The sequence below is a fragment of the Sinohyriopsis cumingii genome, chromosome 15 (genome assembly GCF_028554795.1).
Source record: "Sinohyriopsis cumingii isolate HCF-2022 chromosome 15, ASM2855479v2, whole genome shotgun sequence".
Lineage (NCBI taxonomy): Eukaryota > Metazoa > Mollusca > Bivalvia > Unionida > Unionidae > Sinohyriopsis > Sinohyriopsis cumingii.
The window spans coordinates 26704973-26725001 of NC_142975.1; the positions used below are offsets into that span (position 1 = coordinate 26704973).

The 20029-nt window shown below is 36.8% G+C and overlaps 1 protein-coding gene across 4 annotated transcripts in view; it reads left to right on the forward strand.

Moving 5' to 3' along the window:
• The first annotated feature begins 700 nt into the window (after window positions 1-700).
• The window catches only part of LOC149781447 (uncharacterized), a 42985-nt gene continuing 23656 nt past the window's right edge, over window positions 701-20029 (forward strand). The window contains exons 1-3 of one of the 4 annotated variants that reach the window (XM_089935528.1): window positions 701-1077; window positions 15252-15355; window positions 19016-19072. In XM_089935528.1, the coding sequence (XP_089791654.1) occupies window positions 1058-1077; window positions 15252-15355; window positions 19016-19072 (181 nt within the window). In that variant the 5' untranslated portion in view covers window positions 701-1057. Of the gene's footprint in view, window positions 1078-15251; window positions 15356-19015; window positions 19073-19549; window positions 19590-20029 lie in introns of those variants that run through there. The other 3 variants (XM_089935525.1, XM_089935526.1, XM_089935527.1) reach the window with 3 other exon arrangements.

A 20029-nucleotide genomic window follows, 5' to 3' on the forward strand; every position in this document is an offset into this window, starting at 1 on the left:
CTTCTAAAACGCAAAAAGATGGTCACGTGATCATGTTCTAGAACCTCGTAGAAATTAGGTACTTGTTAAAGATCGTGTGGCCCTGACGAAAACCAATCATTTTATTCTAAGAATGAACAAATTGTTTACATCTTAAACACGTTGTCCCATCATGACCTCGACAACAACCATTCATTTTAAAATAAAAATAGAACTTATTTTCGTGGTTGCTACTATTTTTTTAATCAAGAGCAGGATCTAGATCAACACCTGGTTGTTTACAAAACGAACAGTCAAGGTCAAGTTATTTTCTGGAAAATGTATCATCTCCAGTTAATAAATTTACATTACAAATAGCATGTAATGAAAAATAAAAAAAAATTAAAACTGACAATCTGAATATATATATATATATATATATATATATATATATATATATATATATATATATATATATATATATATATATATATATATTAAATCAGATATAATTAAATCAAATATACATAACAAGCTATACAGCTTGTATTGAACAAGTAGGAAGTAAAGTGTTGGTGTTATTTGGTTGGGGCAAAAAAAATATTTGGTACTAACCAAAATATGAATAACAACAATGTACAGTATTACCACAGGAATCAGACGTTTTATCAATAAAGTACGATGAGATCGCTGACAACACGAAATCACCTTATGGACATTTATAGTACCGATGATTTCGTGTTGTCAGAGATTCCATCGTACTTTATTAATAAAACGTTAGACTCCTGTGGTATTACTAACAATCTCTAAAGCCAACATTCTGCAGAGGAGAAAATGCAAGTTGTTTGAGTGTTGTTACCTGGATGTATATTGCATGTAAGCTAATATCCGCATTCTATTTATGGAAAGTTGTGACGGAAAAAACCTTATACACTATTCAGCTAATTCATCAAGCTGTGTTTGCAAACTTCTTAAGTTCCGGTGTGTTTCAAAACTCAGCGGCCATGTAGTGCTCAGTGGCTGAGTTTGTTGACAACATACATGAAGAACTATATTCGCTTTACTTATAAGCATTCCGAGGACTTCGGTACGACCTATAATGGACCTTACTGCTTATGGGTTTGTATTTTTGTTGTTTTTTGGGGTGGGGGTGGGATTAGTCCTACCTGTAAGACCCAACGCTGATATTTATGTTGTGGGCGTCAGCACCTCAACAAAATCAAAATGTGCTATGTCTTACATGTAGGACTAGGGGTGGGATGTTGTTTTATCTTCATTTACTAAGTTATCTGATGATGTAAATATAGGCTCTTTGGATTCATTTTTTTTTTCTCGCACTGTCTCTTCTTTCCGTACAGTAACTGTGGATGGAACGGTAAAAGTGCATTCTCACTTGACTGATTTATGGTGAATGACATCAGTTTCTTTAGTTCACATGTATTTTTCATTCGAGTTCGTTGTAGGACTCGCTTGAAGTTTATTTTGCCAGAAACTATTTTTTTTGGCTTCTTATTGTTATTTAATAGACCAAGAAGTTGTTCTCCTTTTTTCTTTCGTAACCAGACATGACTGATTGTCCTACAATGTAAGACATCAACCCTGATAGTTATGTTTTGGGGGTAGGACTAACATGACTGGGGCCTCCAGTAATGTCAGAAAAGGCGGAATTAACTTTCTGGTCTAGTAATTTGGGTATCTTCAGGTCATATGACCTCTTTGTATATTTGATTTGCTGATTTGCGCATTTCCAGAATTTATATGTGTATTGTATACGCTTGCCCTCCTGTTTGTTTCTACCCCCACCCCCGTTACGGGTCCTCAAGGATTTCAAGGATTTGAGTTTATGTACTAAATTTATTTCCAAAACTTCGGTTATGCCGACTCTTGCAACCGTAGACATAAATGTTTATTGGTTTCTTTCATGATCTCTGTTTTTGTATTATGAGTTGCATCAGTTGTAGATGCTTTTGTTCAGTTTAAGAGTTCTGACATCTTCATTGTAAATTTATCAGCATACCTGTTATGAATTCTCTTCATTTGATCAATTGTTGAAGACCCTGTGTCGTTTCTTATTTGTAGTAGCATTTGTTCCACATCCAGATAAATCTGATGACTTGTTATTGTGACCTACTATTGCTATTTTTATGACAATATCTCTATGTAAAAGAAAGATATCATCACCATCAACTATGTAGCTTAGTCTAGCTTTTGAATCTGACATATTGTTGAAATCTTGTTGTGATATTGTGGATGCAGTGTGCTGGCTCTTTATCCTCTTTAACAAAAAATTTGAATAATTCAGTAAATCGGGTTTAATTGAGGTTACAGTGTATTCTAAATTTTAAAAGGTCAGATTTGAAATTTAGTTGTGAAGTTTGAATAACAGGTGGGGTATGTTTATTTTCTCTCCATAAAACTTATTATTTAAACACTAAAAGTCTTATTTTGGTGAAATTCTTAAAAATGGTTGGAGGGACATATTAATGAAGATTCAGCAGGACATGTAAATTTCTCAGTTGACTATAGTCCTTTTGGCCACAAGGAAGTTTATAGTGGCTCTACTGCAAATCTGGTGTACTGACTGCAAGCACTGATTTCATTACTGATCATAACAAAAATGGTCTCATACTAGTACTAATCAGTTGAGACCACACCAGTGGCCTAGTGGTTACAGCGTCCGCCTTGGATGCAGGAGGTCGTGGGTTCGATCCCCGGCCGAGTCATACCAAAGACTTACAAAAATGGTACTAACAGCTGCCTCGCTTGGTGCTCAGCATGAAGAGGCTAATGTTAGGACTGGTCGGCCTGGTGTCAGGATAATGTGACTGGGTGGGACATCATGTTACAGTTGTCTGCGGCATGACGACCCAGTGCTAGACATCACTATAAACTGTCACACTGCAGACATTGTAGCAGTATGACTGAAAAGTTGTTAAAGCTACGCTAAAAAATCCAAATCACACACACACATCACACACACACACATTAATCAGTTGGAAAAGGTCGTGGATGCAGATGCATGAAAAATCCAGAATTATAAGGAACAGTGTGTTTTAATATCTATATCCTATGTATTTCAAATGCTTTGTTATACCATTCTTTTGCTATGATGATTAGTTTGTAATAGCATTTGATTTGTGTGGTCTGCCTGAGAAACTTAGGTCAATTGCTTTTATCACCTGAAACCAGATAGACAGTGGCAGTCCTTAAAAGAAAGATAGGAGTAAGTACAAAGGTACTGGGTAACAAAAGCATGATATTCACACATCATTTCATAATTGGTAAACAACAAAGGCCTAATAAAGGTGTGATAATCACACCTCATTCACAATCTGCACTTTAGAAGCATGGATTGCTGGTTCAATGCAATTAAAATGAAAAGAAATGTACATGGGGGTTTGGTTGTACTTTTGTAACAAAATAAATTAGATATATTTTTTATCCATCATTCTATATTGGTATGATGGTTAAGTGAATACAGCTTGAAGTAAATCTCTCGATGTTTCTGATGCTGGAAGTTGTAAGGATGACAATTATTCAGTTTCAACTGTTGTACCAGGAGTTGGTGAGGTTCTAGTTGTATATTGGACATTAGTGTGTACCTAACAACCATTGTACCGGGAGTTGGTAAGGTTCTAGTCATATATTGGGCATTAGACTGTACATACTTGCCACTGTATCAGGGATTGGTGAGGTTCTAGTTGTATATTGGACATTAGACTGTACATACTTGCCACTCTACCAGGGGTTGGTGAGGTTTTAGTTGTATATTGGACATTAGACTGTATATACTTGCCACTCTACCAGGAGTTGGTATGGTTCTTGCTGTATATTGGACAATAGACTGTACCTACCAGCCATTGTACCAGGAGTTGGTGAGGTTCTAGCTGTATATTGGACATTAGACTGTACCTACCAACTGTTGTACCAGATGTTGGTGAGGTTCTAGTTTTATACTGGACATTAGACTGTACCTAACAACCATTGTACCAGGAGTTGGTAAGGTTTTAGTTGCACATTGGACATTAGACTGTACCTATCAACCATTGTACCATAAGCTGGTAAGGTTCTAGCTGTATATTGGACATTAGACTGTACCTACCAACCATTGTACCAGGAGCTGGTGAGGTTCTAGCTGTATATTGGACATTAGACTGTAATTACCAACCATTGTACCAGATGGTGGTGAGGTTCTAGTTTTATATTGGACATTAGTGAGTACCTAACAACCATTGTACCGGGAGTTGGTAAGGTTTTAGTTGCACATTGGACATTAGACTGTATCTATCAACCATTGTACCAGGACTTGGTAAGGTTCTAGTTCTATATTAGACATTAGGCTGTACCTACCAACCATTTTACCAGGAGTTGGTATGGTTCAAGTCATATATTGGACATTAGACTGTACATACTTGCCATTCTACCAGGGTTGGTGAGGTTTTAGTTGTATATTGGATATTAGACCGTATATACTTGCCACTCTACCAGGAGCTGGTAAGGTTCTAGCTGTATATTGGACAATAGACTGTACCTACCAACCATTGTACCAGAAGCTGGTAAGGTTCTAGCTGTATATTGGACATTAGACTGTACCTACCAACCATTGTACCAGGAGTTGGTAGGTTTCTAACCTTATATTGAACATTAGACTGTACCTACCAACCATTGTACCAGGAGTTGGTGAGGTTCTAGTTGTATGTTGGACATTAGACTGTACCTACCAACCACTGTACCAGATGTTAGTGAGGTTCTAGTTGTATATTGGACATTAGACTGTACCTACCAACCATTGTACTGGGAGTTGGTAAGGTTTTAGTTGCATATTGGACATTAGACTGTACCTATCAACCATTGTACCAGGAGTTGGTAAGGTTCTAGTTCTATATTAGACATTAGGCTGTACCTGCCAACCATTGTACCAGGAGTTGGTAAGGTTCTAGTCATATATTGGACATTAGACTGTACATACTTGCCATTCTACCAGGGGTTGGTGAGGTTCTAGTTGTATATTGGACAGTAGACTATACATACTTGCCACTCTACCAGGGGTTGGTGAGGTTTTGTATATTGGACATTAGACTTGACATATTTGCCACTCTACCAGGGGTTGGTGAGCTTCTAGTTGTGTATTGGACATTAGACTGTACCTACCAACCATTGTACCAGGAGTTGTACCAGAATAGCTAGAACAACTATTGGGTTCTAGCTGTATATTGGACATTAGAATAATTTAGGCTGTACCTACCAACCTTTGTACTTGAAGCTGGTAAGGTTCTAGCTGTATATTGGACATTAGTCTGTATCTACCAGCGATTGTACCAGGAGTTGGTGAGGTTCTAGTTGTATATTGGGCATTAGACTGTAGCTACCAACCATTGTACCAGAAGTTGGTAAGGTTCTAGTTGTATATTGGACTGTACCTACCAACCATTGTACCAGGAGTTGGTAAGGTTTTAGTTGCATATTGGACATTAGACTGTACCTACCAACCATTATTGTACCAGGAGTTGGTAAGGTTCTAGTTCTATATTAGACATTAGGCTGTACCTACCAACCATTGTACCTGGAGTTGGTATGGTTCTAGATACATATTGGACATTAGGCTGTATCTTCCAATCATTGTACCAGAAGTTGGTAAGGTTCTAGTTGTATATTGGGCATCAGGCTGTACCTACCAACCATTGTACCAGAAGTTGGTAGGTTCTAGTTGCATATTGGACATTAGGCTGTACCTACCAAGCATTGTGCCAGAAGTTGGTGAGGTTCTAGTTGTATATTGGACATTAGGCTGTATCTACCAACAGAGATCTCGGAAACGCTTAATTACGTGTATTTGGACGCCAATGTTTGATCAGGGATGCAGAAAATTACTGAGGCAGGAGTCCTCTGTACGCATGTAGTAGGTGTGCGGCAAAATTCAAAGACTTGCCAGTCCTCCTTCAGCCACCTGCTTTGTGGGAAAATGTGTTATCAGTTAGTTGTGCTGATATTTACAATGACAGAATTCAGTGACTGAAAGACCCCTTGATGTACATACATGTTGCCATTATAAGAGTACATCAAAAAGAACATGATGCAATAGCTGGGCGGCAAGTTCAAAGGCTTTGACTCAGAAAGACCCAGAGATGTACATGCGGTCATTTATAAAAGTCGTTATTGTGTTCATTTCCGAATGTATCGGAATAAGTAGTGCACATGACCTTAGAATCAACACATGTTGAGACTTAGACAAAATGCCATTCATAAATTTGGATAAGTATTTTGGGGTTAAACGGCAAACTTGCGAAGATTGTAACGAGATTAAAAATAGTGCTAAAGCTGCTAGAATTGATAGTTCAGACAGGACAGTAGCTAAGTGTAAGAAAGTGTGTGATGCCTAGCTTAGTGTTTGGAATAAGCCATTACTTGGATTGACAAAATTCAGTATCACTCTGATGGACGAACAAGAGGTATTTAAGAGGTACGTTGACTGACCATACTCTTTTTTAAATGCCCCTCACCTTGGCCCGGTTAGTTCTAGTGTTGTAGCGAAATGCATTCATCAAGACATAAGTAGCTAGGCCTAGTTTTTATATCAATTACATTGACAAACAAACTCTTGCCCATTCACAAGCATATGTTTTGAGAGCTGTTTGACCATTAACCCTTTTCCGAGTAAGGTAGCAACTATCAATTTCCTGCATGATATCCTTTGATGATAAAACATACAAACATGTGTTTTAAGATCAGAATCAGTGATCTGGATATATATTCACTGCCTCTTCACTATTTCGTCATAAAATTTGTTTGAAACTGTAAGTGAACCAGTAGGCCTTACGGGAAATAATGGCGGACTTCGCTAAGTCTGGGATGTGGACATAGAACACAATTAATTTTACTATATGTTCTTTACATTTGTTTCTCAGTACTGACCTTTCCAGTGTGTGACAATCAATACAAATACATTAATCTAAAATACCTTCAATGATGATGACTTCACAGTGAAGTTCTCGTCAAAGGTTGACCTGCTCTTTTTTGAGATGCTGGACTGTCAACATAGCAGCATGTAAACATAACACAGATTTCACTTCCAGATCATCACCAAGGCCTTATTACTCACTGTGCACTGTCGCCAAAATACAAACAGACAACAACACCCTGGGCTCATATTCTCAAGAATAAACAATTACCTTTAAATCCCTACCAAAAAAGCATAAATAAACCTCTTCTATCACCACCAAAATGAGAGAGGGAAAAATGTTCTAAAAATAGACTAGAACTACATTCATGGGTACTGAACTGGAAATATTAATTGTGACCCGATTCCTTGTACCAGTTTATTAGATTGTCTGTTTTTGTAAATCATCACTATGGGACAATGCTATGTTGTGGAAATCGCAATTGCTGTTGTAAAAGAAAAGGAAAAAAGCATTTAGAAAAGTAAGCCTCATCTATTTATTCATAATATCATTTTATTTTTCTAATGTGATTATCAGATTCACTTAAAAAATAAAATTTTATGTTTTTATCTTTTGCATATTTAACAAATTTTGTGCCGGCATGAATGTGAATGTCTTCATGCTGATTTAAGTTATTTTATAAACCTCTGTAAAAATTTTTTAGAACAATTCAAAATTTATACCCCTTCATTGTCCAAAATTTCCAGATTTATGCTTTACTAGATGATGACGTACATGTAAATTATAAGGACAGTTATTAAATATATGAATACAACAATAAAAAGCATAAATATATTTGGCTTTATTGGTGATACTAGAACTGTCTAATGACTACAAACAGTGAAGGTGATATATAAATTATAAAAAAAGCAAATTCTATACATTTGGTAATTTGATACTTAATATAAGCAAACATCATGTTTTTCTTTTGGTAGTTTCTTTCTTTTAATGCTTTTACATTTCCAGGAAGATTTCATCCCCAAAAGTCACATATTTTAAAATATGTTTTTTTAAAAATCAATTACTGCAACATGTTTTGTCAGACCACTACTATGAAAGACCACCTTTCTTCTTTAAATACATTACCCAATCATAATACCAAAGGAGAACTACTACTACTACTACCTCACAAATCCAGCCCAGCCTGATAACTTTTACTTCAGAGAAGCTCAAACTTATCTGCCCACCTAGGTGGCTTTCAGGCAGAATTATCTCCCTTAGTACATGGATTGGTTCCAAATCCCATGAATATTTCAGTTATAACTTGTGCGCTACAGAGAGTAGTAGGCTTTGTCTACAGCAAAGAGGCCTTGTAAAATCCATACAAGCATTTCATAAATTTTCTAACTCAGACAAGTTGGAACTTGAGTTTCACCTTTAATGAGAAGTATACTCTATCTATAAATTTCAAAATTTGATGTTCTTCCTTTCACCAACAACGTTTACTATAGTCTGACCCTACATCCCCGTTTGTTTTGTACCCCCCTACTGATTTAAGTAACGAAAATGTTTAATGTGACAAAAAGTGCGCAGAACTAAGTCTACTGAATCACTGATTTATAATTTCTAACTGACTCTGACCAGAATGGCACTAATACTGGCATTCACTGCACCTTTCATGCTTAACGGACTTCCCATACAAACACGGCGCCATATTGCGTACACTATGGGCTAGTTTATTTCTATCAGACAACATAATGACGTAGTTCATCCTGTTTGGTAACTGCCAGATAATTCTGTAAATTACCATTACGTGGAGAGTTTGGAATTATATCCCTTTGCACACATGAACATAGAAATAAAACCGCTTGTTAAATCCACGTGAAAGGCAAATTTGTTGTTGTCATTCTTTTCCATTGCTCGATTCGACACTGTCCATATCGGAAGCAGACGACATATGAATGTACATCTGTAATCGCGCACACACCCTTTTGCTGGAAACGGACTTGTCCACAAACTGGAAACAGATCTCAGGCATGTCCGTCTATTATATTGAAAACTTCCATTAAGCGTGAAACATGCAGACAATCACGGTGTTATGGACACTACTCACAGTCAGGCTAGAAATTGTAAATCAGTGAATGAATTGACTAAGTTCCTTGCACTTTTTATCACATTAAATGTTTCCATTATTGAAATCGGTAGGGGGGGTAAATACCTGCATGGACAGCAACGGTGTTCCCTCACATTACTATAAGTGCATTGCATGATCTAGAAAACTCATTTTATGTGGCAGTATAATTTCTACCTGAGTCAGGATACATAACAGTTCCTATATTATCTTCTATTAATGTCTAATGCAAAGAAGTATACATGATGCTTCACTGATTTTACCTGTATATATGTCATTGGGCCTTTCCTACTGGTAAAATTGTCTCATGAAGGATATTGTAGTGCCCACATTGTAAGTATTAATAATAATGCTTCAATTCCCTTTTTATGTGCAGGTTTTGTTTATACTACAGATAACTTGTTTATATTAGTGTATTGCTTTAGCTCTGGTTGAACAATTACAAGTAAATTTTCTATACATATTTTACTTTGTAGCATCCAGCACATACATCCTATTACAAGTGATGCTTCAGTGATTTTATCTGTATAGGCAATCAGTAATTGGCAGTTACTAGAATTGATTATTTGCCTTCCAGTTCATACTTGTAATGACTATAAGTGATGACTGTGATGCTACCAGTACAGGTAATGTGCACCCCTCTACATGTATTTATCTTAGTGGGTATCCCTGCACAGATTCTTACAGGTTCAAAGAGCATGTTTCTGGAAGTTCTAATTCATTGTTGTATATGTGACCCTTTATTGATTTTACTGGCATAGAACATCATAGGGCCTTTTCCCACAGGTAATGTTGTCTCAAAATGGATATTGTAGAACCTAATTCATAAGTATCTATATGGTACTTCTGTTCCTTTTTTATGTTTTTGAGTATAATATAGAAAACTTGTTTATCTTACCGTATAGCTTTTGCTCTGGTCAGATAAGTACAGGTGAGTTTCTTATGCATGGTTTACTCAGTAGTGTCCAGTTTATACATGCTACTATATACCAACACTTGAGTGATTTTTATCAACAACTGGCCTTTCTACAGGTAAGCTGTTACTTGAATTGATTATTTGCCTGCCAGTCTGTATATGTATGTATTTTAAGTGATGCTTTAGTGATTCTGCCTGTGCAGGCAGTCAAAATTAACATGCCTACAGGTCATTTGTGACAAGAATTAATTACTTAGCATCCACTTTCTACATATTAATACTGATGCTGTAATTCTCTACCTGTATGGGTCAAGTGTACCAAAGCATCAGTTACAGTCTCACATGTCAGAATTGTGGACCAGATACATGGATGAATATCCCATACTCAGTTCCAACCACAAGAACTGGACAACATCATACCAACCAAATGGCCATGTTCCATAACTGGACTTGGCCATATAACTCAGATCATAATGGACCATAACCACTGTTGATCATACAGTGTCAGCTACCAGGAAACAAATTTGTCCAGTTATGCAGCTAGCATATGATGCCTAGTTTAGTGCTGTAATACCCAAGGATGCATTTCATGAAACAAGTTTTACATGGCTCATCGAACCCACATAGTACCACAAAACACTTCTAGCATACGATGTCCATTTTGGGACCTCAGTTTTCAAGAGATGTATCTTCATTTAACATTGAGCCTCTGCCACCCAAGAGACTGTACTAAGTGACACGTTAGAAATAATGGGATCTGACTACTCCAACTACTTTGCCAGTGGATCAGGAGATGTCATGCCACCATTCCTCTGCCTCAAGCTGAGGCATTTTCAAGGCAACCAGTGCATGGATATCCCTAGAGTGCATGCCACTGGGAAATAATCCTTCAACTAAATGGAGGAGTCAGAGGGAGAGTGATCATTTTCACCAGCATTCCACAAGACCACATGTATCTCATCAGTGTCATACATACAGGCCCCCCTCCCATCTTTATCATAGATCCCATTAGGGAGAAAGCTTCAATCTTTCATGGCTGATTGGGAAAGATTTACCATAATGTCATGTTGACCGAACAAGTTTCTTGAGGACTTGATGTCACGCTACTGAGCCTTTGGTCAGAGTTCTTATGAGTTGGCCCTGCACATTCAATCAACTGTTACACTCTTGGGTCTGCGATGGAATACAACAATGGGTCCTTACTCTTTCCATTGTGGAGACTTTGCAATCTCCTTGTTAACAAGAACATTTCTGACTTTGTACCCTTTCAAAAGTCAGTCATCTAGGTCTGGAATCAATGTTGAAGTAAAAAGAATGTTTACTCCAGGAATGTGAATTGAATTCATGTAATGGTAGGTTCCATGCCTATTTGGAGCAATCCATCTGCTAGAGAATTCCTTTGCTGGCTGAGTTTTGCTCAATGTGGTAGTGGATGTCTTAGTCCTTGGCTGCTGTATTGGGCTCCCATAACAATGATTACATGATCCAAATAAACAATCTGCAACAACCTTGAAGGCTGAGAAACCACTTTGCGCTTGTGTCAGCTATACCTCTGCAAGCACAACCTCTGACAATCACAATCACTATTCATGTGAACACAGAGGGCTGGGGGAACAAGTCTCATACCATTTCCGACTACCAGGAGTGTGGCCTCCTCAAGACCATTCTTACATGTCAATCACTGATGGCTGGAGGACCCATGTGGGAGTGGAATTCTCTTTCTGTCTGAAAACTTCACCATAGAGGCTCATCTCAAACAGCAAAGTGGAACAAATACTTGGACCTTTATATTCTTGTTTGGAATTTTCTAGTGTGGTGTCCTTAGCAACAATCCACACCACGTAAGTTTGATGCTTACTACCGGTATGCTGGCTGATGTATTGGCAGACTCATGATTCTGCAAGAAGGAAATAATACAAATAGAATGGTATCTTCATCCCTCAGTCTTCACTTAATAGACACTCCATTTGATCGACCTATGTTGGACCTATTGATGACAAGATGGAATGCCAAAGCCTTAACTTTTGTCTCACTAGTCCTGGACACAGAAAGCATGAATATTCGATGTATTTTCTGTAGATTGGAGTGGCAGAATGTATACACTTCTTCATCACCTCTTATCCAGGAGGGGATACAGGAATCAGCATGTCTGAGTGTCTCCTCATCTTGATTACTACACTCAAATGGGAAATATTCTAGCAACCCCATCAATCACAACAGATTCACCAGAATTAAGATAATCCCTCATCAGAATTAAGACCGCAAATATTTCACCCCAACCCAAAGTAACCATATCTGCACATACGGATCTTGTTAAATACTCCCTTAAGAACAAACAGTTTTCACAACAGTGGTGGAGAATCCCTCAAGTGAGATGACCATCAGCCTTAGAGGTGTATGAATGCAATGGAATAAAATCTCATTGGAATGTACAAGAGTACTTTATGCCAATGTAGGCATCAGTATCTCAATAGCTAACTTCCTATAACTCTTCAGTGAGAAACAGTTAGCACCAATCAGAATTAAACCTACTGTTCTACAATCACTGGCATAGTGTGCTATCATGGAAGAGAGGATATCAAGCAAACGAAATACCTAACTGATCTTCTATTCTTTTGGATTCCACCTGGCCAATGACATTGGATCCTTCCCAAGTGGAAGTTATCATGGGTATTAATCTGGCAGAGCAAGACACCATTTGAACTGCTCTCAATAGCTTACTTAGTTCACCTATCTTAGAAGCACTGCTTACTTACTACTTTGGCAGTCAGTAGGCAAAATTAGCCATACATTTTTTATTCATGGACCCATCTACTTGCAGTCCATTCCTTTCATTAGCAAGAAGAGCCTTAAGTTCATGAGGATTTCGATATTGGTAATAATTCCTATCTATTCTGGACAGAGGATGAGCTCTGAATTGGTACTTCAGGAATATTGAGCCATTGTATTGAGGGAGATGATGCCTTATTTTATCTTCAAAGAGGGGAAGGATGATGTATCAACATTTTTGTCCAGAATTAAGTGGGCTGTATGTCCTGCATATGTGACTAAACTGACACATGAATTTGCTCCACTTATTGGCTGATCAAGTTATGACAGTCAGCACAATCACCGCATATGAGTGAAACTGTTCACTAATTATCATTATCCATGCTGTGGGATGGAGATCTGAGTTCAGTTCTCCAGTTCTTATCAGAGATCTCTCATCCTTAAAGGCTCAAGTTGACCTAGAAGAACATTTACCCTTGGTACAAAGGTTACCATTCCACATTATTTGACAGCCTCATAAAGATGCAGCTGGATTTGGTGGAGGGAAAATTGTTCCCATTCAAAAACTCTCTAATTCCCCCCTCCCCCCCCCCAAACAGATGAAGTCTTTACTAGTTGGGTTATCTAGAAGTTGTCTCGCATACCTTAGGGGACCATGGCTAGTCTCTCTAGGGTAAGGGGATATATCATCCTCCACCTCTTTCCTATTTTCTTAAGGTATTATGATTTGGTAAAGTATTTAAAGATCGAAGAAGCCAGTTTTTAAAAGTAAATACGTTTCTTGAAGAATAATCACCCAATCATAAAACGGACTGCTGCAGAGGCCTAAATGGTTAGCGCATCTGCCTTGGATGCAGGAGGTCATGGGTTTGAACCCCAGCTGAGTCACGAAAGACTTATAATGGCACTCAGCATCAGGAGGTTAGTGTTAGGTATGGTTGGCCAGGTGTCAAGATAATGTGACTGGGTGGGACATGATGCTACATGTCTGTGGCATGATGCCCCAGTGCTAGACATCACTGTAACCTGCCACACTACAGGCATCATCGTGATATGACTAAAATTGTTAAAGCTACATTAAGAAACTATATCACACCAATCATAATACACATACACCCTCCCAGCCTTCCCATGGTTACATCCACATTGACAGCATGCCTTCAACTCCAGTAATAACTGTATGGATTTTACAAGGCCTCTCTGCTGTAGAGATAGTGTGTTACTCTGCATGAGTAGAAGTTGTAACTGAGATATTCATGGGATTTGGCACCAATCCCTATGCTAAGGAGAGATCATTCTTCCTGACCACCACCTAGGTGGGCAGGTAACATTTATCTTCTCTCAGCTGAAAGTGTTATCTGGGAGGGCTGTATTTACATGGTGCTAATATTCTCCTGAGGTATTATGATTGGGTAAGTATTCTAAAAGGAACATAATTTACTAGAACAAATTGATATCTAGAGAGACCACATTCTAAATGCATTGATTAATCTGTGATATAGTTTTCTAACCTGTAATGAGAGACCACCTGCTTTGAGAGACTATTATTGGTAGAAGGGGTGATATCTTAAGACAGGTGCTGCTGTATTTGATATGGAAAATCATAATCAACCATCTAGTCATTTTACTTTTCTGACCAGTCTTATTTTGATTTATTGTCTGGCTATTGCATTATATATTTTATTATATTATTTCCTCAGATGTCATAGTTCAGCAGGCACTTGTCTTTCAGTGCCCTGCATACTTAGCATCCCTTAAACATGGCTACCTGTCACATTAGTGTGCTAATCTTTGTCTCCATTGATGTTGCAGATAAAATTACTATGTGAATTTAATGAAATTCTCAGTTTCCATCTGGAGAAGATGTAATGTGTTTAGTTTGCCTCCCATAGAAATTTAAGCAAAGATGTATGTGCTTTAAGTCTCAAGTTGCACTGCATATTAAAACTACATTTTGCAAGAGTTCTGCATGCATGCTTTCATGTTGTCACACAGCTCCTACATTGCTTGGTATAGAGATCTATTCAGACTTTGTGTATGTATGATAAGAGTGTTATTCAGACTTTGTGTATGCATGATAAGAGTGCTATTCATACTTTGTGTATGCATGATAAGAGTGTTATTCAGACTTTGTGTATGCATGATAAGAGTGCTATTCAGACTTTGTGTATGCATAATAAGAGTACTGCATTGTTTATGTGTACAACAGAATTTGATGCTGACCATGGAAGAGGGGCTGATATAGGGGTAGAGGTGGTTTATATTAATTTAAAAGAACTCCCACATAATATCAGAATTTTGAAAAATTGGTCTGAAAGTTAGTGTTTTTTATCACTGACTTAAGTTTCAATATGTGTCAAATTGGAATTTTATAGAAACTGTTGAGACACTCGCTCTTTGTGATCGTACTGGACATTAAAATCATATCTATATCTATTTGACTTAAATCAGGAGGCACGTATTTTGAGGGTTGATGGGAGAAAGGAGGACAGTGGATGATGTGTTTTACAAATATTGGTTTGAATATTGTTACCTGACAGAAAGGTACATTTTAGGGGAAAGACCAGTTTAATGATCATTTGTATACATCTACATTCAGTGATGGAGAGAACAACTTGCCTCAAGAAAGAAGACCCCTCAATCCAGATGGAAGAGATAACAAGTCTGCTGAGTCTCATCAGTCTCCTCCTGCTGTATTAGATGGTTTGTACACATTTGCATTATGAAAAAAGCAATTAAGAAATTAGGCCTCGTTGCTGTATTAGATGGTTTGTACACATTTGCATTACGAAAAAAGCAATTATGAAATTAAGCCTTGTTGCTGTATTAGATGTTAGATGGTTTGTACACATTTGCATTATGAAAAAAGCAATTAAGAAATTAGGCCTCATTGCTGTATTAGATGGTTTGTACACATTTGCATCAGGAAAATAGCAATGAATAAATTAGGTCTTATTGCTGTATTAGATGGTTTGTACACATTTGCATTAGGAAAATAGCAATGAATAAATTAGGCCTCATTGCTGCATTAAATTGTTTGTACACATTTGCATCAGGAAAATAGCAGTGAATAAAAATTGCATTCAGATTTTAGATAAGGATTAAAAAAAAAAAATTCATTACATTTCCAAAACACCATGTTGGATTTTTAAGCTTGTGTTGGACCAATATCAGCTTATGAAGAAGAATCATTCCATAATATGATTGCTCTCACCTTTGGCCTTGGGTCAAGGGCACTGTTTTAGAAAATTTATGTTAAGCCTTTTCTTTTGCTTATAATTCCCAAATCCCTTTTGGATTTTCTTCATACTTAAGATAAATTGTTAGGAGGCTGAGACAGTTGATTCTGTGTCTTGTTCACTCAACTTCTTTTGACCTTGAGATCAAGTTTGTACATTTTGCACATTAATTTTCTCATGAATCTGGAATCCAGGTTATGGTCCTTGTTTTGAGATTGTCATGAAACATGGTAAATATTATGGTTAGAGCTTAAATGAATTTATGAACAATAAAATCAGACTGTGTTTTATGGAATATTTGAAATTGGTATCAAGAATATATTTGTTTGCCAAGTGGTTTTAGCAGCATTTTTTAATAGAAACCAGACAAAATGTAACATAAAAATGCATCTTTGAATTAGTTTGCAATGAAACAACAAACCTGCTAAATCACCTAAAATTCAAAGTCAGTTTTGCAAGGTAATGATGATTCAACATACAAAGTAGTTACATTACTTTCACCATTTCTTTACATTAAGTTCCTTTTAAACAAGCAGGTTCATGAAGAACATGGTATCAGATAGGTGTCGTATCAAAGTCTACAAAGCCATTACATATTTTTTAATCAGAGTTAAAAAATGTCTATTAATGGTTATTGGATATTCATTCTGTCAGGAGCAGTTGTGGTCAGTCGAGCAAATCATTACCACCACCACTACCCCCTGTTCCTGATCTTCATACATTAGAAAGTTAAACTCCAATTATTTTCTCCATCAGATACATTCCCCAATCTCATTACATCAGGACTATTAGCCTGCTACCTTGCAAATCCAGCCCTACAAAAGACAAAAATCAGCTTTTTGTCCGTCTCGTAGACAAAGGGCAGTAACTCTTTCCGATTACCTCCCCTTCCCACCACAAGGTGTTGCTAGATTTTTAGCTTCACTGCTGTACTGATAACATGATACATTTTACCTCCAACAATCCAATCCATTTTAATGTTCATATTAGACCATCAAACTTTCATTTTGGATTTACTGTTTGGGACAGTCATTCTTCTGCAGGTTGTATACATTATTTTTACAATTTCTGCCAAATTTGAATGACTTTCTCACATTTATGAACTTCATCTATTTAAGACCACGTTACACCACACTATCATTAACTTTGTGTTATTTACGAGTTAATGCAACACTGACATTTTTTGCTTACACCTTTAGTAGTGGAGATGATGTTAACAGATTAATAACATACTGCATTGTGCTGTTTCAGTAGAAATATCAATGCATGAAATGCTTAAGTTCAGAGCATAGTATAGAAGGCATCAAAACATGAACTAATTTTGATTAGTCCATTGGTAACAGGGATGATATTAGTGAGTTAGTAGCATGTTGAATTACTCATTTATGCTTTGTTTTGTTTTTTATCGTGTGTCATTTCGATAGAATTATTAACTAAATGTTTGAAGGAATAAGTTGAATGCATAATCTAAAGGGCATCTAAAAAGCGACACTAAACATTTTTGCTTTGGGGGCATCCAATGAGCAGCCTTTTTGTGACAAGGTGGAATCACATGTTAACTGCAAATGTCTCTTTAGTCCCATTCTCTTTATTCAAGTGATACATGACAATTGCTTGTCGTCGAACAGGAAAAAGATCCTGAGATCTCCTGTTTGTTTCAAAGGGCCATTAGTGAAACTGAAGCTACTGAAGTTCCTGTCTGTTATTTCATTAAAAATGGAAGTCTTATGAGAAAATGGAGACCTCCCGAGGTACCTGCTGATGACAAATGGTCAGTGAACTATCCAATTTTAGTTCCAGAACCTTACAGACAGGAAATACTTAGTCTGGCCCATGAAACTCCTTTGGCTGGTCATTTAGGTATTAATAAAACTTATCAGAAGATCTTGAGATCTTGACTCACTTCTATTGGCCAAAAGTCAAAGGTGATGTTAGTAAATACTGTAGATCTTGTTATACCTGTCAAATGGTAGGAAAACCCAATCAGAAAATACTTAAGGCTCATCTACAACCTATTCCTGCCTTTGACAAACCATTTAGCACAATTATGGTAGATTGTGTTGGTCCCTTACCTAAGACCAAGTCAGGTAACCAATACCTGTTGACCATTATGTGTGTGTCAACAAGGTTTCCAGAGGCAATTTGCTTGAGGACTATAAAATCAAAAATAATAGTAAAAGCTTTGATAAAGTCTTTTACTCAAATTGGCCTTTCCAAATCTATCCAATTGGGTCAAGGGTCACTTTTTATGTCTGGAACTTTCCAGCCTATTATGCTTGAATTTGGCATTTGCAATTCAAGTCAAAAGTGAAATTACAGTTTGACAGAACATCAATAGTTAGAACGTTTGAGTTGAGTAATAATGGAGTTCTGTCTCTGTTGCTCATTCGTCAAATTTTTCTTTAGATTAGATATTATGGCCCTTACAAGGTTAAGAAGAAAATGAAAGAGTTAAATTATAATAATAGTGCTCCTGGCATAAATAAATAATAGGAGTACCAGTATATTGAAAGAGATAGCCAGCTTAAACATATAAAGGGTGCTATTTGATCATGAACAGAAGAATGTAACCTTAGCCAGTACATACTATTATTTTGTGGTAAATGTACAAGACTAAAAGAGACAAGCAGAATCATATAGTTTGATGATTCTTACTTGAACGGAGCTTAAGAAATAAACTTAATATAAATTTTAACCAAACTCAGTGAAGCATGACATATGGGTCACAGTGACCTACTTTTGTGATGAGGGTGAGGTACTCATCAAGATGTATACCTTCAAAAACTTTCATGAATCTAAGTGCTTCACTGACATAAGTTGAATATATATTTCAGTTTTTAAGCTTCATGGCTTCTTGAATCTTGTAAATGATAAAGCTCAGTTAGTAAGTGAATTCATTTATTTTAATCACTGGTTGTTCATTGTTTTTTTTTAATTTGGGTTTGTAGCAACTGCAACATCTATACAATTGGCACCATAAAAGATAGTGAATTACCCAGTAGCTGTAATTGGTTGATCTTATTTATCTCAATGATATAAAAAAATTTCAATGGAATTTTATCCCTTAAGAAACTGAAATAAAAATAATTCCTTGATTATCTTGTATAAATTCTAAATTTTCCAGTTCATCAGGATGCACAACAAGCTGAAGTGGTTCAAGCCCAGTCCTTGCCACCAAATGGTAAGAAATTTTTCTCCCCTAAGTTGAAAAAGAGGATGTTAAATTTCATTACATTTATTATCATCCATGTACTTGTCCCAATGTCCATCCATCCATCTTTCCTTTTCAAACAGTAACTGCTATATTAGTAAGTCCATTGACACCTAATTTTCAGTATAGATGCACGTTGTCAAATACCAAAACTGGGTTGCTATTTGATACATTTTACCTACATGCATTTAGTGTTACATTATTGGTGCACTTGGAATGAAGGGGAGTTGTTTACTAAAACTGGGTTGCTGTGCCCTGGAGTAACTTGACATTGTTTACAAATGTTTCTTTTAGTCTTGTGCCATAGAAGCAGACATATTGTATTGCAACTGTAAATGAGAAAAAAGTAATAAAAATTACATCCATATTTATAATGCTTAGTTTGCAACTTAAGTAGAAAGATTTTGTGGTGATGGATTTATGAGTGATTCCTTTATTACAATTCAGCCCTCTTCAATACACTGCTTATGACAGTCAAGCATGAAATGTAAGTAAAGACTACTGTGTTTGCATTCTTGTTTTCTTTTATCCCAGAAATTGCCAGTTTTGCTTGTTTGTGCAAAAACTTTCCCTGTTCCAAGGGCCCCCTAAAACCCACTTAGGAAGTGGTAGGAAAATTTCTGGCCAGATATCTTCACCAAACTTTGTAAATGGCTTGCATTTGAGATAAGAAAGATACCTGTGTATATTAGGTTTAAAAGGTCAAAGGTAAAAATCATGGGCTGAAAGATGTTTTCACAAATTTTTGAACTACTTAAGTTCAGTACCTGCTACCACCTGCCTTATCTTAACTTTCTAGAGTGTGTGCATTTGCACAAGGAAGACCCCAATTGATTTGAGGGTTCAAAGGTAAAGTCAGAGGTATACCAAGAAGGAATATGGTTTCTACACAATAACAGTCCCATGCCACAAATCATAACCAAACTT